At 44.9% G+C, this 23,879-nt stretch overlaps 1 protein-coding gene across 1 annotated transcript in view; it reads right to left on the reverse strand.

The window, feature by feature from the left end:
- Positions 1-234: 234 nt before the first annotated feature.
- The window catches only part of sfrp5 (secreted frizzled-related protein 5), a 51,652-nt gene continuing 28,007 nt past the window's right edge, over positions 235-23,879 (reverse strand). The window contains exon 3 of the mRNA XM_063071125.1: positions 235-1,548. Within this exon, the coding sequence (XP_062927195.1) occupies positions 1,223-1,548 (326 nt within the window). The 3' untranslated portion in view covers positions 235-1,222. The remainder of the gene's footprint in view (positions 1,549-23,879) is intronic.

The raw sequence follows: 23,879 nt of genomic DNA on the forward strand, positions 1-23,879 counted from the left end.
CTTATAGATCAAAAACAGTACACAGTATTTTCAGGAATTAAACTGTTAAGAGTTTAACCTCATAAGCAATTAACACCTGTTGTCTGAACGAAGCTAGTGCTCTTGGTTTTGTGTTGTCAGGAACCCCTGCCTTTCTCTGTCACACTGCCCCACCAGCATTGTGCTGCAGTTCACCAAACAAACAGGAGCAATTACAACAGGAAAGACAAAGCAGATATTTATAATATACCATCATGCTAATTCTGTTATCTTCCTTTTATTTAATGTGAGTAGGTTCTCGACTGTGGCAATATTGATAGGCATTTAAAAAATTTTTAAAAAGATGGCAAACCAAAATAATATTTAGATAAAAAGAACAAAATAATCACTGTTGATAGGTAGCTTTAAAATACAATATGACATATAAGTATAGACTCCCTAGTCACTGTGCCTCAGGAGCAGAGTCACATCTTTTCACATTAGTGGTTCTAATACGTACAAACACTTAATCCACAGTAGATGACCAGGGTGATTATCCCCATTCCCAAATAAAGCATAATCAACAATTCTTGTTATGTGGCATGACACTATATGACAAAATAACTATACCCTTAAGATCATTTTGGGTGTCCCATCTCTTTCTGTACCCAACAGCTATGCATTTCTGTCAATTGTTGTCATTCACAATCCCAAGCATGGGCTGTGTATCTTTAACCCATGTCACCCCTCACCCAAGGAGTCTGTGACTGCCCCCCCTCCAACCCCAACCCCACCCCGGAGAGTCATCTCTTGACTATAGCAAGTTTATGCTGCAGCAGATCCACGGAGCCTGCTCTTCTCAGGAGTACTTGATCTGAATCATGTCATACATTCCAAGACGCTGATTTATTCCAACACGTTACGTCAAAGGATATTCCTGCTGCCAAGATATCAAGGCCATATTATCTCTGGAGAGGGAAGAGAGATATCTATAGAGAAAGAGAGAAAATTGGACTTATTTTTAACCCCTCAGATCTGGAACTTAAATCGTCCATTCATTGTTCGCATCCACTTGGAGCAGACTTTCACTTTCTTTCTGGTTATTGGCACAAGAAAGACTATAAAGGAATTGCTATATATGGACAAGATCATTTGGTAAGGCTTGCAGAATCAAGTGTGTTTTTTTTCTTAAAGGCGCTATAAAAGCAATTTTTGTGATTTTGCATAAGACTTTGTCCCAAGCGACTGGGTTCCGCAAGAGGAGTCACTGGAAGATGTGGTGATATGTCGGACACTGGTAGGTTTTCATCAGTTTCAGTGCGTGCTTCAAATCCTTGTTCTTCTTGTCCCATCTGTGGATGACGGTGAGGAGAAACTGGTTGTCCCACTTGCGTCCCATGATGAGGAAGCTGCTGTTGGGGTTGTCCAGCTGGTTGCAGGGACAGCTCGCTCCATTCTTTATATACAGAACTAACTTTTTCAGGTCCTTCTTCCTCAAAGGTCCCATCTTCAGCACCTTCTTTCTCCTCTGGGAGATAATTTTGCGATCTCCCTTCTCCCTCTTCACCTCCTTGATTTTCATTCTGAGTGCTGTAAAGACAAGATACCAGAAATCATTAACCATCCCTTTCATCCACCGATCCAAATCATCATTACAGAGTCATAGCAACAGACCCTTCAGCCCATCTACTCTGTACGATCTACCAATCACCCATTTACACTAATCCCATGCTATTCCCCTGAATTCCCATCAAGGCAACCCCCTCCCCATTCTACCTCTCATTTACTACAAATAATGGTGTTCCTCAGAGTGACCATCACGGATAGCCTGCCCTGGTTCGACCACAGTGATACCACAGCCTAGAAAACTCACCAATGCCTCGACTGCCTTAGGAGACTAAAGACATTTGCCAGATTCCTGTTGACCCTCACCAATTTTTAATTGATGCATGTTAGAAAGCAACCTAACATGATGCAGATAATTGGGATTTGGTTAGATAGGCAGTTTGGTGAGCACAGAAGGCTCAGTTTCTGTGCTGTGTGACCTCTATGACTCAACGAGGCAACTACTGGATTTTCTCTCTCTCAACACTGACACTTGTGGTTTATGTTCTTCCACTTACAGCTGTCTTGCGAACAATCAGACCCTGTGTGTGTGAATCCTGCCTCTGGGTGAAGAGATTGCGGAGGCATTAGTAATGATCTTTCAAGAATCATTAGATTTTGGAATTGTTTCAGAGGGCTGGGAAATTGCAAACGTCACTCCACTCTTCAAGAAGGGAGGGAGGCAGAAGGTCCCAGGAGGAGGTGAGGGGGGGTGGAGGTTGTTGTGACACACAGGAATCTGAGGCAGAAAAGGAGGGAAGGCAGACCCTGTAGGAGGGGTGAGGCGGTGTCCTGTATGTGAGTGTGACTGAGTGTTTGGACATGAGTGGTATTTCTGCTTCATACTGTGTGTGTGTGTGTGTGTGTGTGTGTGTGTGTATGTGTGCGTGCGCGCATGTCTGTGCATAATTCAGTCAAATCTGATTGTTTCCCTTCAGGTTTTCGTAAATAAAAAGGCAGAGGCGTTTAAGTGTAAGAAAAACCTCAACATTCCCTTTATTGACAAACAAACACAGAACATAAAGCATGGTAAAAAAAAAATCATGCCATTACATCATCATGGCAGACCAGTCTCTCAAAGTGAGCCCCAAATCAAAGTCAGTAGCTGTGAACTATGGGTGGTTCTGCCCATTAGCCTACAGGTCATCAAGGCCAACACAAAGAAATGAGACTGAAGGTTGATTTCAGGAAGATTGGACGTAGAGAGGTTGTGTTAACGCTGCCTTGTACCCTGGTCGGACCACAGGTGGAGCATTGCGTACAATATGAGTGATGTAGTGACACTGGAGAGTATACAGAGAAGGTTTTACGAGAATGACCCCTGAAATGACCAGATATTGAGTGAGGATGAACAGACCGGGTCTCTTTCCTCCTGGGAGAAGAAGGGAGAAGAGACATCCAATATGGAGATCTGTAAAATGCTGAGGGGCTTTCATTTAGAGATAGCGCATGGTACTGTACGTATTTGGAATGCGGGAGGAAACCAGAGCACCTGGAGGAAACACACCCAGTCATGGGGAGAACGTACACATTCCTTAGAACCCTGCTGCTCCAGGTTTTGGGAGAGCCGATTCAGAGAAAGTGTTGCCGCTTGTAGGGGAAGAGGGGAACCAGAGGTCATCTGTATCAGAGAGTTAACAACAAATCCAACAGGAAATTCTGGAGAAACTCTGAGAGAATAGTGAGATTGTGGAATTCAATCCAACAAGGAGAAGTGAGGTTGGAGAGGAAAGATGTGCATAAGGGAAGCCTTACAACAGCGGAGAGAACAAAGCTGAGAGATGGAGATGTGGGGGAGCACATACACCATTATGGACTGGTCTGGCTGAACAGCCTGTTTCTACCCTGTATAATCCCATAAAAGGACAATCACTGGTGCTAACTCTCATGGCCTAATAAGACCATATAACACACATAAGAGCAGAATTAGGCTATTTGGCCCATCGAGGCTGCTTTGACATTTGATCATGGCTGATCCATTTTCCTCTCAGCCCCATTCTCCTGCCTTTCTCCCCGTAACCTTTGCCCAGACTTATCAAGAATCTATCAATATTCACCTTAAATACACCCAATAGGCCACCACAGCTGCCTATTGCACCAAATTTCACAGATTCACCACCCTCTGGTTAATGAAATACCTCTTCATCTCCATTCTAAATGGGCAGCCCTCTATTCTAAGGTTGTGCCCTCTGGTCTGAAACTCCCCCACTATAGGAAGCATACTCTCCACATTCACTCTATCTAGGCCATTTAACATCTGATAGGGTTCAATGAGGTTTCCCTTCATTCTTCTAAATGCCAGGCCTAAAGCCATCAAACAATCTCTCTTCATATGCTAAGATATCGAATAAGCTCACCTCATATGATAAGCCTTTCATTCCAGAATCATTTTCATGAACCTCCTTTGAACCCTCTCCAATGTCAGCACATTCTTTCTTAGATAAGAGGCCAAAAAGTGCTCACAGTACTCCAAGTGAGGCCTCACCAGTGTCTTATCCAGCCTCAGCATTACATCCTTGCTTTTCCATTCTGTTGTTGAGCTGTAGACGACTTTATGGATAGTTAGTTGTCCATAGGATTTTCATGGCAAGTAGATTGCCAGGCCTTTCCTCCCTTTTATATTCTAATCCTCTCAAAATGAACGCTGACAATGTATTTGCCTTCCTCATCACCAATTCAACCTGCAAGTTAACCTTTAGGGAACCCTGCACAAAGATTCCCAAGTCTCTTTGCACCTCTGAATTTTGAATTTTCTTCCCATTTAGAAAATTTATTTCTTCTATCAAAGGTCATGACCTACCTCTAACAAAGCTTCTACCAAGGTGCAGAGACCTGTCTTGGACCCATCATCATATATATATAACTGCGAAGAAAGCACGACAGTGCCTCTACTCCCTCAGGAGTTTGCGGAGGTTCAACGTGTCATCAAAAACCTTAGCAAACATCGACAGATGTGTGGTGGAAAGTGTGCTGACTGGCTGCATTACAGCCTGGTGTGGGAACACCAATGCCTTTGAGTGGAAAATCCCACAGAAGATAGGGGATTCGGCCCAGAACATCACGGGCAAAACCCTCCCAACCATTGAGTACATCTACATGAAACTTTGCCGTAGAGAAACAGCATCCATCATCAAAGATCCCCACTGCCCAGGCCACGCTTTTTCCTCACCGCTGCCATCAGGAGTTTCAGGACTCGCACCACCAGTTTCAAGAACAGATACTACCCCTCAAACATTAGGCTCTTGAACAATAGGGGATAACTGCATTCATTTAAAGAATGTGTTATGTTGTTATTTCATGCTTGTTCTTTACTGCTATTTATTTATATCTGCACTTGTACAGTTTATTTATAGCTCACAGTTCCTGATGTTAATAGTTTACAGTTATAGTTCTATACATTTGTTAAGTGCGACCACAGAAAAAGAATCTTGAAGAGTGGAGTGACATTTGTGGTGACATGTATGTACTCTGATAATAAATTTACTTTTAACTTTGATATACTTTACCTCATTATATTCCATCTGCCACTTCTTTGCCCATTCCCTTAATCTGTTTAAGACCTTCTGTAGCCTCTCTGTTTTCTCAACACTACTTGCCCCTCCATCTATCTTCGTACTGTCCTCAAACTTTGCAACAAAGACATCAATTCCATCATCATTGACATACAGTGTGAAAAGAAGCAGTCCCAACACCAACCCCTATGGAATACCACTACTTAACAGCAGCCAATCAGAAAAGGCTCCCTTTGCCTCTTATCAATCAGCTAATGCTCTATCAAGCTAATACGTTTCTGTAATACCATGGGCTCTTAACTTGATAAGCAGGCAAGTTAAGAGCACCTTGTCAAAGGTCTTCTGAAAATCCAAGTACACAACATTCACTAATTCTCCTTTGTCTATCCTGCTTGTTATTTCCTCAGAGAATGCCAACAAATTTGACAGGCAAGATTTTCCCTTAAGGGATTCATGCTGATTATGGGCTGTTTATCATGTGCCTCCAAGTACCCTGGAACCACATCCTTAACAATTGACTCCAACATCTTCCCAACCACTCCAACATCTTTGGACCAACTGGTCTATAATTTCTTTTCTTCTGCCTCCCTCCCTTCTTGAAGAGTGGAATGACATTTGCAATTTCCCAGTCCTCTGAGACAATTCCAAAATCTAGTGATTCTTGAAAGATTATTACTAATGCCGCCACAATCTCTTCAACCAGACTCCAGCCCTGTGGCTCAGATGGGTAGGGAAGGGAAGAGAAAGGCAGTAGTGATAGGGGACTCGATAGTTAGGGGGTCAGACAGGTGATTCTGTGGACGCAGGAAAGAAACTTGGATGGTAGTTTGCCTCCCAGGCGCCAGGGTCCAGGATGTTTCAGGTCAGGTCCACGATATCCTGCAGTGGGAGGGAGAACAGCCAGAGGTCGTGGTACGTATTGGTACCAATGACATAGGTAGGAAAAGGGAAGAGGCCCTGAAAACAGACTACTAGGGAGTTAGGAAGGAAGTTGAGAAGCAGGACCGCCAAGGTAGTAATCTCGGGCTTACTGCCTGTGCCACATAACAGTGAGTATAGGAATAAAATGAGGTGGAGGATAAATGTGTGGCTGAGGGATTGGATTGGGGGCAGGGATTCAGATTTCTGGATCATTGGGACCTCTTTTGGGGCAGGTGTGACCTGTACAAAAAGGACAGGTTGCACTTGAATCCCAGGGGGACCAATATCCTGGCAGGAGGGTTTGCTAAGGCTACTGGGGAGAGTTTAAACTAGAATTGTTGGGGGGTGGGAATCGAACTGAAGAGATGGAGGAAGAGGCGGTTGGCTCACAAATAGAGAAAGCTTGGAGACAGTGTGTGAGGGAGGATAAGCAGGTGATAGAGAAGGGACACGCTCAAATCGATGGTTTGAGATGTATTGTGAACAAAGCGGATGAGCTTAGAGCGTGGATCAGTGCTTGTAGCTATGATGTGGTGGCCATTACAGAGACTTGGATGGCTCAGGGACAGGAATGGTTACTTCAAGTGCCGGGTTTTAGATGATTCAGAAAGGACAGGGAGGAGGGTAAAAGAGGTGGGGGCATGGTACTTTTGATCAGAGATAGTGTCACAGCTGCAGAAAAGGTGGACGTCATGGAGAGATTGTCTAACGAGTCTCTTTGGGTGGAGGTTAGGAACAGGAAGGGATCAATTACTTTACTAGGTGTTTTTTATAGACCGCCCAGTAGTAACAGGGATATTGAGGAGCAGATAGGGAAACAGATCCTGGAAAGGTGTAATAATAACAGAGTTGTCATGGTGGGAGATTTTAATTTCCCAAATACCGATTGGCATCTTGGTAGAGCGAGGGGTTTAGGTAGGGTGGAGTTTGTTAGGTGTGTTCAGGAAGGTTTCTTGACACAATATGTAGATAAGCCTGCAAGAGGAAGAGACTGTACTTGATTTGGTATTGGGAAATGAACATGGTTAGGTGTCAGATCTCTCAGTGGGAGAGCATTTTAGAGATAGTGATCATAATTCTATCTCCTTTACAATAGCAGTGAAGAGAGATAGGAACAGACAAGGTAGAAAAGCGTTTACTTGGAGTAAGGGGAATTATGAGGCTATCAGGCAGGAACTTGGAAGCTTAAATTGGGAACAGATGTTCTCAGGGAAAGGTATGGAAGAAAGTGGCAAATGTTCAGGGGATATTTGTGTGGAGTTCTGCGTAGGTACGTTCCAATGAGACAGGGAAGTTATGGTAGGGTACAGGAACTGTGGTGTACAAGGGCTGTAGTAAATCTTGTCAAGAAGAAGAGAAAAGCTTACAGAAGGTTGAGAGAGCTAGGTAATGTTAGAGATCTAGAAGATTATAAGGCTAACAGGAGGGAGCTTAAGAAGGAAATTAGGAGAGCCAGAAGGGGCCATGAGAAGGCCTTGGCAGGAAGGATTAAGGAAAACCCCAAAGCATTCTATAAGTATGTGAAGAGCAAGAGGATAAGACGTGAAAGAATAGGACCTATCAAATATGACAGTGGGAAATTGTGTATGGAACCAGAGAAAATAGCAGAGGTTCTTAATGAATACTTAACTTCAGTATTCACCATGGAAAAGGATTTTGGTGATTGTAGTGATGACTTGTAGTGGACTGAAAAGCTTGAGCATGTAGATATTAAGAAAGAGGATGTGCTGGAGCTTTTGGAAAGCATCAAGTTGGATAAGTCGACGGGACTGGACAAGATGTACTCCAAGCTACAGTGGGAGACGAGGGAGGAGATTGCTGAGCCTCTGGCGATGATCTTTGCATCATCAATGGGGACAGGAGAGGTTCCGGAGGATTGGAGGGTTGCAGATGTTGTTCCCTTATTCAAGAAAGGGAGTAGAGATAGCCCAGGAAATTATAGACCAGTGAGTCTTACTTCAGTTGATGGAGAAGATCCTCTCAGGAACATTTGGAGAGGTATAATATGATTAGGAATAGTCAGCATGGCTTTGTCAAGGGCAGGTCATACCATACGAGCCTGATTGAATTTTTTGAGGATGTGACTAAACACATTGATGAAGGAAGAGCAGTAGATGTAGCGTATATGGATTTCAGCAAGGCATTTGATAAGGTACCTCTTTCGAGGCTTATTGAGAAAGTAAGGAGACATGGGATCTAAGGGGACATTGCTTTGTGGATCCAGAACTGGCTTGCCCACAGAAGGCAAAGAGTGGTCATATTCTGCATGGAGGTCAGTGACCAGCGGTGTGCCTCAGGGATCTGTTCTGAGACCCTTACTCTTCGTGATTTTTATAAATGACCTGGATGAGGAAGTGGAGGGATGGGTTAGTAAGTTTGCTGATGACACTAAGGTTGGGGGTGTTGTGGATAGTGTGGAGGGCTGTCAGAGGTTACAGCAGGACATTGATAGGATGCAAAACTGGGCTGAGAAGTGGCAGATGGAGTTCAATCCAGATAAGTGTGAAGTGGTTCATTTTGGTGATGATGACAGAATATAGTATTAATGGGAAGACTCTTGACAGTGTGGAGGATCAGAGGGATCTTGGGGTCCAAGTCCATAGGATGCTCAAAGCAGCTGTGCAGGTTGACTCTGTGGTTAAGAGGGCATACGGTGTATTGGCCTTCATCAATCGTGGAATTGAACTTAGGAGCCGAGCAGTAATGTTGCAGCTATATAGGACCCTGGTCAAACCCCACTTGGAGTACTGTGCTCAGTTCTGGTCGCCTCACTATAGGAAGGATGTGGAAACCATAGAAAGGGTGAAGAGGAGATTTACAAGGAAGTTGCCTGGACTGGGGAGCATGCCTTATGAAAACAGGTTGAGTGAACTCGGCCTTTTTTCCTTGGAGCGACGGAGGATGAGAGGTGACTTGATAGAGGTGTATAAAATGATGAGAGTGTGGATAGTCAGAGGCCTTTTCCCAGGGCTGAAATGGCTGCCACAAGAGGGCACAGGTTTAAGGTGCTTGGGAGCAGGTACAAAGGTGATGTCAGGGGTAAGTTTTTTACGCAGAGAGTGGTGAGTGCGTGGAATGGGCTGCCAGCCACGGTGGTGGAGGCGGATACAATAGGGTCTTTTAAGAGACTTTTGGATAGGTACATGGAGCTTAGAAAAATAGAGGTAGCGACATGTTCGGCATAACTTTGTGGGCTGAAGGGCCTGTATTGTGCTGGGGTGTATGGGGTGTCAGGGAGGGGTAGCACCTCCGGTGGGGAACATGTCACGTCCTTTTCAAGGCGGTTAGTCCACCTTTGGTCCCCACCTTTGGCACTCAGCTCTCACCTGTGGTTCCCCGTAGCTGTTTGCATGTGACAGCGGCCACACCCCGGGCAACGGCTTCGACAAGCCGGCTAAACCAGGTGAGGGCAGCTGACGGGTCTCAAACCCTCGGTGAGATAGGCAGTTGTCTATCCCAGCATGTGAAGACAGACTCCGGCGGATTGAGCGGACGAGACCAATGGAAGGTCCAACGGTCAAGAAGGCGGTCTCCGCACGCGTCGTGGAACGTGTAGAGCAGGACAAGACACAGAAGACGTCCTGGCCATCCACTGTGCCTAGTCCCATCTCCAGCCGTCTCGACTCTGTCTTGCCACTGGATCCGGATGGGAATTGGGAAGAGAGAGTGAGGCTGACGCTGTGTAACTCTCCCTCACTTAAATCCAAATCAAGCGCTAGTCTCGACACCATCATAATGTCAACGACGTCAACGATGGATGAACAACATATTGTGCTGTAGGTTTTCTATGTTTCTATGTTTCTAACCACCTCTTTCAGAACCCTGGGGTGTAGTCCATCTGGCCCAGGTGACTTATCTATCTTCAGATCTTTCAGCTTCCCAAGCACCCACTCCCAGTAATAGTAACTACACTTACCTCTGCCCTCTGATACTCTTGAATTTCCGGCATACTGGTAGTGTCTTCCACAGTGAAGACTGATGCAAAATACTTAATCAGTTCATCTGCCATTTTCTTGACCCCCATTACTACCTCTCCTGTTCATTTTCCAGTCTTACTGTTACTCTTTACATATCTTCACAAATATCTTGGTATCCTCTCTGATATTATTGGCTAACTTACCTTCATATTCCCCATTTCCTTCCTTATGGTGTTTAGTTGCCTTCTGTTGGTTTTTAAAAGCTTCCCAATCCTCTAACTTCCCAGTAATCTTTGCTCTATTATATGCCATTCTTTTGCTTTATGTTGGCTTTGACTTCCCTTGTCAGCAATTGTTGTGCCTTCCTGCCTTTGGAATACTTCTTCCTCTTTGAGATGTATATACCCTGTGTCTTCTGAATTACTCCCAGAAACTCCAGCCATTGCTACTCTGTTGTCATCCCTGCTTGTGTCCCCTTCCAACCAAATTTGGCCAACTCCTCTCTTGCCTCTGTAATTCCTTTAACTCCACTATAATACTGATGCTTTTAAAAGATTAGTTGCTCTTTTTCACTCTGTCTGGCTCCTGATTAATCTACCCTCAGTTCCTTTGGTCCAAAGAGACTAACCCCAGCACAACCATCCATTCCAAACAACAATCAATCAGCCCTGCTCATTCCCTGGCTGAATTCCTCCATACCCTCTCTCCTGGTGACCCATTCCGCCCTGACCACAAAGGCAGTCATTGTGGCTGAGCTCATGTTTCATTCATTTCCAGCAGAAGGAACTGGATACTAATTGGAATCTGATCTGAAGTTTGGTGGGTTTATATATAACAGAAGTACATACCTGAGCATGGGTTACAGGCTGGGATCTAATCCAGAGGTTTGTGGGGTTTATAGATTAAATGACAGATCCCCAGGATTGGGTTACAGGCTACGATCTAATCCAGGGGTTTTGTGGAGTTTTTTACAGTATGCAGAATAACTGATCCCCAGGAGTGGGTTACAGACTGGGATCTATTCCAAGGATTTGGGTGTTTACATACAGGCTAACATTTCCCCTTGAAGTTGAACTTCTTAAGAATACATACTGGGATCTAATCCAGGGATTCGGAGGAGTTTTATATCGAATAACAGTTTCCTAATAAAGCTTATCTCTGGCATTGAGTTACAGGCTGGAATCTAAATGAGGCATTTATCTGGTGATGGGAGAGTAACATGTCCCTGGCAGTCACTTACAGGATGGAATCTAACCTGGGGTTGCGGGGTGGTTTTGTGGAGAATACCGGGTATCTGGAAGTGGGTTACAGGCTGGGATCTGATCCCGAAGCTGGGGGGAGGGTCGTATCTAGAATAACAGGGACCTGAGAGTGGGGCTGGCATCCATTCAAGAGGTTTGTTATCTAGAAAAGCAAATCTAGAGGACCAAGTTACATTGAGTCGAATTGAGTGGTATAGGGAGGGGGGTGATATTTAGAATAATGCTGCAGTTCCCTGGGAGTGAGCTACAGACTAGAATCTAATTGAGGGGTTGGTTTGGCGAGAGGCTGGGTGTGTATCGAGTAACATGTCCCTGGCCAGGAGCTACAGAGTGGAATCTAATGGAAGGGCTTGTCTGGGGGAGGGAGAGTGATTATGTACAGAATAACTTGTCCCTGGCAGTGAGACACAGACTGGAATCTAATCTTCAAGTGCAGATAGATGATGAGGACACTTGTCAATGGACAAACACTGAAGTCTGGCCTCTGCCTGGATGTAACACACTGCGGCTCACTGAAGCAGTAACAAAGGAGGATGAAAGGGGAACATGCTTCCGAACTGTGTGGTCGTTTTGCAAGCTCTCCAGAACGAGCTGTGAACAGCACGAACTTCAGGGACAGTCTGGCTCGGGATGAAATGTTAAACTGCATATTCTGCCTGGCTGAGGGCTCCGTTGTGTCTTGTGGGGCTGGCCCATGGGAATCCAATGCTGGATGGGAATTTTGTGCTGACTGGCATGTTCTTCATCCGGGACAAATCTTCTTACGGATAGAAAAATATCCTGGCTGCCTGTTGCAATGCAATTCCAGCATCAAATTGTGCAGATATTTTCATTTAACCTATCTTGGCTGATTTTCCCAGCACAGGTGGGTCCAAGAAAGTCCCTTCTGTTATTTATTCTGAGTACGTGGATATTGCCGGAAATGCTGGCCTTTTTGAACACTCTCAACATTGGATGACCCAGTTAGCTACTAAACACATCAATGGTCTGGAATTATTTAGAGTTTGGGGTGGGTAAGGAAGGTGGGTGGCCCTCGCTGATGGGTTTTAATAACAGACTCATACTTCATTACAACTGAGAAGGCCATTCAGTCCATCAAGTGTGGTACAGTGGTGCAGTTAGTACGACTATAAGACCCAGGAGCAAAATAAGGTCGTTTAACTCATGGAGACTGCTCCGCCATTCCATGATGGCTGATTTATTATCCTTCACGACCCCGCTCTCTTGCCTTCTTCTCGTAACCTTTGATGCTCTTGACTAACCAAGAACCTATCACCTCTGCTTTAAATATACTCCACAGCCATCTGTGGCAATGCATTCCACAGATTCACTGCACCCTGGCTAAAGAAATCCCTCCTTATCTCCATTCTAAATGGACGTTCCTCTAGTCTGAGGCTGTGCCCTCTGGTCCTAGACTCACCCACAATAGGAAACATCCTCTCCACATCCAACTCTATCTGGCCCTTTCAGTAATCAATAGATTTCAATGAGATCCTTCCTTCTTTCTTCTAAACTCCAGCGAGTACAGGTCCAGAGGCATCAAATGCTCCTCATACGTTAATCTGGAATTACTCTTGTGAACTTCCTCTGGACCCTCTCCAATGTCAGCAATCTTTTCTCAGATAAAGGAATCAAACCTGCTCACAATACTCCAAGTGTGGTCTGACCAAAGTCTTATAAAGCCTCAGCATTACATCCTTGCTTTTATATTTCAGTCCTCCGGAAATGAATTCTAGTCCTTACCATTGGCTCAACCTGCAAGTTAGCCCTTAAGGAATCCTGCACAAGGACTCCCAAGTCTCTTTGTGCCTCTGATCTTTGAATTTTCTCCACATTTAGTAAAAAGTCTATGCCTTTATTCCTTTTGCCAAAATGCTTGATGAAAGAGTTCCCTGCACTGTATTCTATCCGGTACTTCTTTGCCAAGTCCCCCAATCTGTCTAAGTCCTTCTGCTTACTCCTTGCTTCCTTAATATTACTTCGTATTGCCCGCAAACTTGGCCATAAGGCCATCAATTCCATCATCCAAATAATTCATATATAACGTGAAAAGTAGTGGTCCTAACACTGAACCCTGTGGAACACCACTGGTTACCAGCAGCCAACCGGAAAAGGTCCCCTTTATACCCACTCTTTGCCTCCTGCCAGTCAGCCAGTCTTTCCTCTATGCGAGTACCTTTCCTGTAATACCACGGGCTGCTACCTTGTAAAGCAGCCTCATGGGCGGCACCTTGTCAAAGGCCCTCTGAAAATCCAAGTTCATTACACAGCACTTTATCCAAAATTGCCTTTCCCCTAGTAGGCTCCACCGTAAGCTGCTTTAAAGAGCCAATCTCATAGGCATTTTACAAGTTCCCTCTTGTGGAATCCAGAATGAATGGTTATTTCCAACCTACCTGGATATTGAAATCTCCCACTACTATTGTAACAGTGCCCTTTTTACATGCCTTATCTATCTCCCATTGTAATTTGTACCCCACATCTTGGCTACTAATTGGAGGCCCATCAGGGTCTTTTTTAGCCTTACAGTTTCTTAACTCTTCCCAGAAGGATTCCACATCTTTGTGGGACAAGGCAGAGAGTGGTAGCAGACGGTTTTCTTTCTGAGTGGAGGCCTGTGACTTGTGGAGTGCCGCAGGGACTGTTCCTGAATCCATTGTTGTTTGTCATCCATATCAATGATCTGGATGAAAATATGGTTAACTGGATCGGTAAATTTTGGGATGACGCCAAGATTGGGGGTGTGGTGGACAGTGAGGAAGACTATCAGAGTGTGCAATGGGATCTAGACCAGATGGAAAAATGGCAGGTGAAACTTAATGCAGACGAGTGGGAGGTGTTGCACTTTGGTAGGACCAAGCAGAGTAGGTCTTATACGATGAACGGTAGAACAAAGGGATCATAATTCATTGAAAATCACATCACAAGTAGATAGGGTCATAAAGAAAGCTTTTGGCATATCGGTCTTCATAAATCAAAGTACTGACTATAGGAGATGGGATGTCATGTTGAAGTTGTATAAGATATTGCTGAGGCCTAATTTGGAGTATTGTGTGCAGTTTTGGTCACCTACCTACAGGAAAGTTGTAAGATTGAAAGAGTACGGAGAAAATGTACAAGGTAGTTGTTGGGTCTGGAGGACCTGAGTTATAAGGAAAGAATAAGTTAGGACTTGATTCCTTAGAACGTAAAAGAATGAGGGGAAATTTGATAGTATACAAAGTTATGAAGGCTATAGATAGTGTAAATGCAAGCAGGCTTTTCCTACTGAGGTTAAGTGGACTCCAAATAGAGGTCATGGGTTAAAGGTGAAAGGTAAAAAGTTTGAGGGGAAGATAAGAGGAAATTTCTTCGCTCAGAGGGTGGTGACAGTGTGGAATAAGTTGCCAGTGCAAGTGGTGATCATGAGCTTGATTTCAATACTTAAGCAAAGTTTGGATAGGTACATGGATAGTAGGGATATGGAGGGTGATGGTCCCAGTGCAGGTTGATAGGAGTAGGCAGTTTAAATGGCTCAGCATAGCCTAGATGGGCTGAAGGGCCTCTTTCCGTGCTGTACTTTTCTATGACTCTATGGCTCTATCCTATGTCATCCTTTCCTAAAGATTTGATTTAACTTTTTTACCAACAGAGCCACACCACCCCTCTGCCTTTTACACCTATCCTTTCGATACATGGTGTTTCCTTAGATATTAAGCTCCTAACTACAATCTTCTTTCAGCCACAACTCAGTGATGCCCATAACATCGTACCTGCCGATCTCTAATTGCACTATAATCATCTTCCTTACTCTGTATGCTGCATACATTCAAACATAACACCTTCAGTCCTGTATTCATCACCCTTTTCCATTTTGCTTCCATGTTAAACTTCAACATTTTGCCCCATCATCAATCTGCCTGTCCTTACAGCCCTGGAGACAATGGTTTGATCCCGGTCCCACAGCGTTAACGTGGAAATGGAAACAGTTAATAATTCAGTCAAGCACCCATCATCTGATGAAAACTGGAATAGTAAAGTGCAGGAACGGGCCATTCGGCCCATTAAGTCTGTGCTGAAAGTGGTGCTGCTGCCTGCACGTGATCCACATCTCTCCGTTCCCTGTACATCCATGTGCCTATTCGGTGGCACTATCATACCTGGCTCCACCACCGCCGCAGGCAGTGTGTACCGGGCACTCACCACTCTATAAAACTCACTCCGTGTATCTCCTTTAAACTCTCCCCCTTTCATTTTTAAGCTACCCCTCCGGCGTTTGTCATTTTAACCCTGGGAAAAGACTGTCTACCTTATCTACGCCTCTCATAATTTTATACACTGTTATAAGTTCTCTCCTCAGCCTCCAACATTCCAGAGCGAACAATCCAAGTTTGTTGAAACTCTCCTAATAGCACATGCTCTCTAATCCAGGCAGCATCCCAGTGACAGCCTTCTGCACCCTCTCCAGAGCCTTCCCATCCTTTCTGTAACGGGGTGACCAGAACTGCACACAATACTTCACCCTGACTGTTCCTCTCCCCACAGATGCTGTCTGACGTGCCGAGTGTTTCCAGCATCTTCTCTTTTTATTTCAGCTTTCCAGCATCCGCGGTTAAGTTTTGATTTTCCCTTCTCCTCAGCCAGTCACCCTGGATGAAGTGAAGTGTGTGGGGGTGGGGGGGGGGCGGCGCGTGGAAACAACAAGTTCAGCAGGGACGGATGGACATGCTTGACCAAGCTTGTAGAATCCTTTGAAGAAATAAGGTACTTGGATCAGAGAGAAACAGTGGATGTGGTTTATACGGAGTTTGAAAAAGATACCACAAAAGAGACTTAAATCAAGAGACCAACAGGAAAAGTTGCGTGACCACACAATTAGAGCAAAGGAACTGAAGGAATGGCTTGGTAGGTCAAAAGAAATATCCTGGATTGAAGCGGTTTATCTTTCTACGCTGAGACCGGTCCAAAGGACTGAAATAGTCTTCCTTGAGGAATTTAGACCATAAAACATAGGAGTAGAATTAGGCCACTGCATGTATCATGCCAGCCATTCATGGCTCATTCAGTTTCCCTCTCAACCCCACTCTCTTGCTTTCTTTCCATAACCTTTGACTCCCTTTACTAATCAAGAACCCATCAACCTCTGCTTTAAATATACACAATGACCACTTCAGCATTCTGTGGCAACGAATTCCACAGATTTACCACCCTCTGGCTAAAGAAATCCTTCGCCATCTCTGTTCCCCGGACCTGGGGTTTCCCAGTGTTTGAGACCTCCCCTGCCCACCCAGTCTATCATTCAGTATTCAATGAGATCCCCTCTCATTCTTCTAAACTCCAGTGAGTACAGGCTCTGAGCCATCAAATGCTTTTCATGTGTTAACCCTTTCATTTCCAGGATCGTTCTCATACACCTCCTTTCATACACTGAAATTCCAGCACATTCTTACATACGGCCTGTTATGGAGACAGCAAAGTGCATGAATGGCAAGGTCTACAGAAAGTGGTGGATGCAACTCAGTTCATCGCAGGCAAAACCCTCCCCACTGTGGATCACATCTACAAGGAGCATTGCCACAAGTGAGCAGCATCCATTGTTAAGGAAACCCGCCATCACGGCAATGCTTTCTTCTCGCTAGTACCATCAGAAAGGAAGTCACAGGTCCCACCCCATCAGGGTCAGGAACAGATATTACCCTGCAACCATCAGGCTCCCGAACCAGCGTGGATAACTTCACTCACCCCAACGCTGTTCTGATTCCACAACCTACGGACTCACTTTCAAGGACTCTACAACCCCTGTTCTCAGTATTGCGTAGTTGTTTATTTGTTTGTTCATTTATTTCATTTGCATTACTTGTCTTCTTTTTGTGGACTGTCAGCCTGTTTCACCGTTCACCAATTTCAGTCCTGATCTATCCTCCATACCAAATCCCTGAATGGAAATATATCAACTATTCCCTCACTATCCCTGGGTCTAACTCATGGAGATATAGGGAAAAACTGCAAGGAAGCAGGCCATTCGGTCCTCTAGTCCATACTAGATACAACCAGCAATTTACACTCATCTGACATTAATGGCATTTTTATTCTCCCTACAGTCCCATCATCTTGCCCCAGGTTCTAGACCCACAACCACTACCATCTAGAACAGCAAATACCTGGGAACACCATGTGGAAATCCCCCTCCAAGTCACTCACCATCCTGACTTGGAAACACATTGCTGTTCCTTCGTTGTCGCTGGGTCAAGGTCATGCGATTCCCTCCCTAACAGCACTGTGGGTGTACCTACACCTCAGGGACTGCAGTGGTTCAAGAAGGCAACTCATCACCACCTTCTCAAGGGCAACTCGGGATGGGCAATAAATGCTGGCTGCGCTGGCAATGCCCACTTCCCGTAAATGAATAAATAAATAAAATTCTACCCCTTCATCTACAACCTAGGGAGCAACTTAACCCACTTACCTCCCTGTCTTTGGTACGAGGGAGGAAAGCAGAGCACCTGGTGAAAAACCACACGGTCACAGCGTTCAATTCCACCTTGGGCACTGTCTGTGTGGAGTTTGCACGTTCCCCCTATGACAGTGTGGGTTTTGGCGAGGTGCTCCAGTTTCCTCTTACATCCCAAAGACAGGGAGTCTGGTGGGTTAAATTGATTCTAGGAGGTAGGTGAGACCAGTGTTGTGTTACGTTTAGGGTTGCTTTAAGGAGCAAAAATGAAAAGTTTTAATGAGTTAAAGACCCTGGTAACATCCTCAAGCAAAGGATGGTTGTGGTAATACAGGACGTGTGGCACGGCAAGCTCCCACAAGCAGCAATGTGCAAATGCTCGGGTCATCAGCTTTGATAAGGGAATGAATGTTATTCCACTGGGGAGAGTCCCAGTCTGCAGTTGCTGGAGGAGTGGTGATGGGACTTTGCACTGTACCTGCGTACAGTACCGAACAAGGTGGACAGGTCCTTGAGCGCAGCGTGCCACTTGTAAAACTGCACTACAAAGGCACAAAGTTGTGGAGGATCATTTACTCGTTCTGTGCCATGTCGTATGACCAAGGCGATCATGGTCCCTTCCATCACCATGATTGTTCTTGGGCAAATTTTACTGCAGAAGTGGGCAGGGTATCTTTACAAGATGGGTGACCCCAGCCAGTATCAACACCCTTCAGAGAATGACTGCCTGGCATCTGTGTTCACATAACCGTGATTTACACCAGCTGCGCATATGCCCACCCACCACCTGCTCCCATGGCTTCCCGTGACCCTGATCAGGGCGCTAAGCAGGTGTCACACCTTGCCCAGGGCTGACCTGTAGGCTAGCGGAGGGAAGGAGCACCTTACAAATACTTTGCTAGAGGCACATCTCCACCCTGCCATCCTGTAGAGGACAGGGATGTATAAAACGAAACCTTTCTCTTCCCTTAACCCTTTAATGAATGTGTTAACGTATGCGGAACGTTTAGTGGCTCTGGGTCTGTACTTGCTGAAGTCTATAAGAAAAAGGAGGGATTTTATTGAAATCTATCAAATATTGAAAGGCCTGGACAGAGTGGATGTTTCTTGTAGTGGTCCTAGTAGTCCAGGAACGGGGCACAGCCTCAGAATAAGAGTAGAAGGATGTCTCTGTAGAACGGAGCTGAGGAGGAATTTCTTTAGCTAGAGGGTGGTGAGTCTGTCCACAGTTGTGGATGCCAAGCAATTGGGCATTTTTAAAGCAGAGGTTGATAAGTTCTTGATTGGTTTGGGCGTCAAAGGTTACGGGGAGAAGGTAGGAGAATGGGGTTGAGAGGGATAATAAATTAGCCACGATTGAATGGTGGAACAGACTCGATGGGCTGAATGGCCTAATTCTGCTCCTATGTCTGATGGTTTTATTATCTTTCCCATTACTGTTGCCTGAACTTTTGAAGCCAGGAATTCAGAGAAATAAGCTTCAACAAATTTGGAGAGTGTGACTCCAATTTTCCATCAATGAAATCCAACATTGCATGGTTAGGATCCGAGATGTCTCACCATCCCAGGCTGCCTTTGAAACACTCAAATAGCACTCTGTAGTGACCCAACCACAACCACATTCCTCGAGCCCCAAGGAGATTCCGAACCCTTGTTTTAATTATTCTGATCTCAAGGAGCTCCGGTCTGCTGGGACACACCGTCAGCATATCCTGCGCACTCACGCTACCCCGAGGGGTTCTCCTGGTTACTTGCCAGCTCAGTCTCCGAGGTTGGAGCAAGGGACTGTCATGGGGTCTGCAGTTTGCAAGAGAGTCAGCTGGCGACAAACTGAGTTTCTTCTTTGGGAACGAACAGTGCCTTTGCACCCAACATTGCACTTGTTTGGAGTCTTAGAGTCACACAGCATGGAAATAGACCGTTCGGCCCATCTCCTGCATTCTGACCAGTACGCAAACATTCATATTAATATGGAATGGTAGCATAATGCCCTGCAGGGTTGGTGGTAAAGGCAGACACATTAAGAGCACTTAAGAAAATCTTAGATAGGTGCATACAGTAGGTGATAGAAAATTGGAGGACTGTGTAGGAGGGAAGGATTAGATTGATCTTAGAGTAGGTTAAAAGCTTGGCACAACATCTTGGGCCTAGGGCCTGTACTGTGCTATAATGTTCTATATTCTGTGCACTATCTAACACTCTACAACATCAGCAATCTGGGTTCAATTCCCGCTAATGTCTCTAAGGAGTGTATATGTTCTCCTCGTGACTGCATGGTTTTCTCCAGGTGCTCCATTTCCTACCGCAGTCCGAAAATCTATGGATTAGGGCTAGTAAATTGTGGGCATGCTGTGTTGCAGCTGGAAGCGTGGTGACAATTGTGGCCTGCCCCCCAGCACACCGTTAGGCTGTGTAGGTCGTTAACTTAAACAACACACTAACTGTATGATTCAATGTACACTTGAGAAATAAAGCTAACCTTTAATCTAATCTTATCCAATTTTCCAGCACTTGGTTCATTAACTCAAATGTTTGTGAGACTCAAGTGCTCACCTAGATACTTCTTAAATGCTGTCAGGGACTCTGCTTCTACCACCGTCTCTGACGGGGTGTTCCAGGTACTCACCCCTCTCTGGGTGAGAGACCACCCCCTCAGATCTGCTCTGGGTCTCTTCCTCTTGACACCAAATCTATGGCGTCTACATTAATGAAGGTAGAGTAGTGTATGGATTTTTAGTAAGGCGTTTGATAAAGTTTCCCATTCAGAAAGTCAGGGGGCATGAGATCTGGGAAAACTTGGCTGTGTGGATTCAGAATTAGCCCCGCATTGAAGGCAGAGGGTGGTTGTCAATGGACCATATTCTGCCTGGAGGACGGTGACCCGTGATGTTCCACAGGGATCTGTTCTGGGACTCCTGCTCTGTGTAATATTTTCAACAGACCTGGCTGAGGAAGTTGAAAGGTGGATTATTAAGTTTGCAGATAAAAGGACGGTTGAGGGATTAATAGGGAGTGTAGTGGGTTGTAGTAGGTTACAACAGGACATTGGCAGGATGCAGAGCTGGGCTGAGAAGCGGCAGATAGAGTTCGATCCGGAAAAGTGTGCAGAGATTCACACTTTGGAAGGTCGAATTTGAAGGCAGAAAACAGGGTTAATAGCAGGATTCTTTGTAGTGAGGAGGACCGGAGGGATTTTGGATGTACATCCATAGATCCCTCAAAGTTGCTGTTCAAGTTGATGGGGTTGTTAAGACAGTGTATGGTGTGTTGGCCCTCATTAGTTGGGGTATTGAGTTCAGGAGCCATGAGGAAATGTTACAACTCTATAAAACCCTGGTTAGACCACATTTGGAATATTGTATTCAGATCTGGTCACCTCATTACAGGAAGGATGCAGAAGCTTTAGAAAGGGAGCAGAGGAGATATAGCAGAATTCTGACCTGGATTAGAGAGCATGTTTTGTGAGGGAAGGTTGAGCAAGCTTGGTGTTTTCTTCTTGGAGCAAAGGAGGATGGTTGGTGACATGATAGAAGTGTATAAGATTATAAGAGGCATAGATTAAGTGGATAACCAACACCTTTTTCACCCAGGGCAGTGATGACTAATACTGGAGGGCATGTTTTTAAGGTAATCAGAAAGTATAGGGGGATATGAGATGTATGGTTTTTACGCAGAGACTGGTGAGTGTGTGGAACGCTCTGCCGGGGTGGTGATAGAGGCAGATACATTAGGGACATTTAAGAGACACATGGATGACAGAAAAATGGAGGGTTATAGGTGAGTGAAGGGTGAGATTAAACTTAGGTTAAACAGTTGGCACAACATCGTCAGCCTGTGCTGTGCTTTACTGTTCTACCTTTGTTGGTTTGTGATCCTTTGCTAAAAGAGAAATAATGAAAAATGAAAGCATGAGAGTACCCAGCAAGCCAGGCAACTTCTATGGAGAGATTAGCAGAGTTGACTGTTCAGACCCTTATTCAGCTAACCCTGTACCTTCAGAGTTACTGTCTGACCTGCACTTCACTTGTTATTTCTTGCCACAGACAGCTGTGGAGACAAAGTTATTGGGTGTATTTAAGGCAGTGTTTGACAGGTGTTGGTGAAAGAAATCGCCTGTGGTTCAAGGTGGAGCAGACTCAATGGGTCGAATGGCCTAATTCTGCTCTTATATCTCAGGGTTTATTTTCTGAGTTCAGGACTTCAATTTTAAAATAAATTTCAAGATGCATTTGTGCTTATGTGATTAATATGACTGGAAATAACTTTACGATGCAAAAAAGAACCCTCAAATCCAGTAGTAGAACATTTGCTTTGGCTAACGGCATTGTAAATGGCTGAAAAAGATTCTCAAGTAATTTTCTGAAATCCAAGATGGCGCTGGTAACCTACAGCAATGTTTTGTGGGCAGTTCACAAGGTTACTAGATGTATTTCTGAACTGCGACCACTGCTGTCCAGCAGTCTGCAAATTCCCTTTAAGGGATGTATTTTTGAACTGTCTGGATGAACTGGTGTTTTTGTGATCTGCTGGGGGCTTTGGTGAACTAGAATCTCAGGAATGCAGGTACAGCCGGGGTTGAGGTGTAGGAGACTTGGGTCCCCCGTTGCTGGGTTCAGGAACAGCTGTAGCCCCGTGGGCTCCAGGCTTCTGGACTGACTTCACTTGCTGCAATGCTGGAAAGGCTGCAGAGCCTATGGACATTTTTGGGCACTCTTCAGTTCATGATTTGTGTGCTATCTATTTACTTTTTATTTACTATTTGTGCAGTTTGTCCTCTTTTGCAGTGGTCTTTGTTGTGTGTGGCTTTTTGTGGATTCTATTGTGTTTCTTTGTTTGAGGCTGCCTGCAAGAAGGTGAATCTCGAAGTTGTATATGGCACATATACTTCGTTAATAAAATTTGAACTTTGAACATTGAAACTTATTCCTTAAGGTGCTAGTCAGCTTTCCAAAAATTTTTTTAAAGCTTTTCAAAATTCAAACGATTTTATACATTCCTATTAGCATATTTGATTCTAAAAGATCAGTTTTAGCTTTAAATCCTCCTTGTTGGCCCTTGTAGAGATCTTGTAACCAGTGATTAATTCACAGGGCAAGGGCCAGAGGGAAGTTTAATGGGTCAGACTAGGTTCCAGCACAGTGCTCTAGAGAGAGCACAAAAGCAACACACAATAAGTGCTGGATCAACTTAGCAGGTTGGGCAGAATCTATGGAGGCCCTCTTCCTTTCCAGTCCTAAAGAAGGGTCTTGGCCTGAAATGCAGACTCTTTATTCTCCCCTATAGATGCTGCTTGATCTGTTGAATTCCTCCAGCATTTGTATTGTGTTCCTCTGCAGTTCCAGCATCTGCAGGATCTCCCTCCTTGTCTGTCTGTCTATCTCTTTCTCTTCTGTCTCTGTTTTTCTCTCTCTCTGTCTCTCCATCTGTCTATCTGTCTCTGTCTCCTGCTCTCTCCTCTGTCACTCTCTCCACCCTCTCTCTCTATCCAGTTCACTCTGCAGTTCTCTCTCTGTCTCTCTCTAGCTCTCACTAACTCTTTCTCCACCTCCCTCTCCCCACCTCCATCTCTCTGTCCCTCTCACCATCTATCTCTCAAACACTCCCTCTTTACCCAAGCTTCTGGTCAGAAGTCCTAACATGTTTGATAGCCATCGTTCACTTTTTCCTTATGAGGGAAATCTAATAATCATGTTTTTTTTTTCCTTTAACAGCTGCACGATACATTCATTAAAATGAAATCTGAGTAACTGAAGCTTATCTGGTGTCTAGGTCCATTATTTGGACTGAACATAGAGCCAACAATTCAGTGTGTCACGTTCCACATCTGGCAATCTCCCTGCTGAGGTCTGTCCTGTGGTGTGGTTGGGGCTTCTCATCCCAACAGTATTGCTCACTGGGCATTTTTTTAGAATATTCCTAGCTGATGCTCCATCTGAGCGCGAGTTTTTGTCAGGCACATTTTTCCAGTTGTTCAGTCTAATGTAGAAAATGCGCCTTTCACAAACTGCGGTGGCAAGAGTTTTAAGTTTAACCACAGGAGACAGGGTGAGGAATATGGAGCCAAGGAACTTTGGTTTCCCGCGACAGGAAGTGGGGCGCCACAGTCGGACAACCTGACGGCTCGACTTTTCCTCTTGGTGAGCCCAGTGCTGTGCCACTGGTGTGTGGTAGGATCTGTCTCTCGACATCTTATGTCTTTGGCCCCACCAGCTGTCACTCCCATCAGAGACTTCAGACAGCAAGAAGAGGCTAAAGAAATTTGGCATGTTTCTGT

This window comes from Mobula hypostoma, chromosome 19 (assembly GCF_963921235.1).
Source record: "Mobula hypostoma chromosome 19, sMobHyp1.1, whole genome shotgun sequence".
Taxonomy (NCBI): Eukaryota; Metazoa; Chordata; class Chondrichthyes; order Myliobatiformes; family Myliobatidae; genus Mobula; species Mobula hypostoma.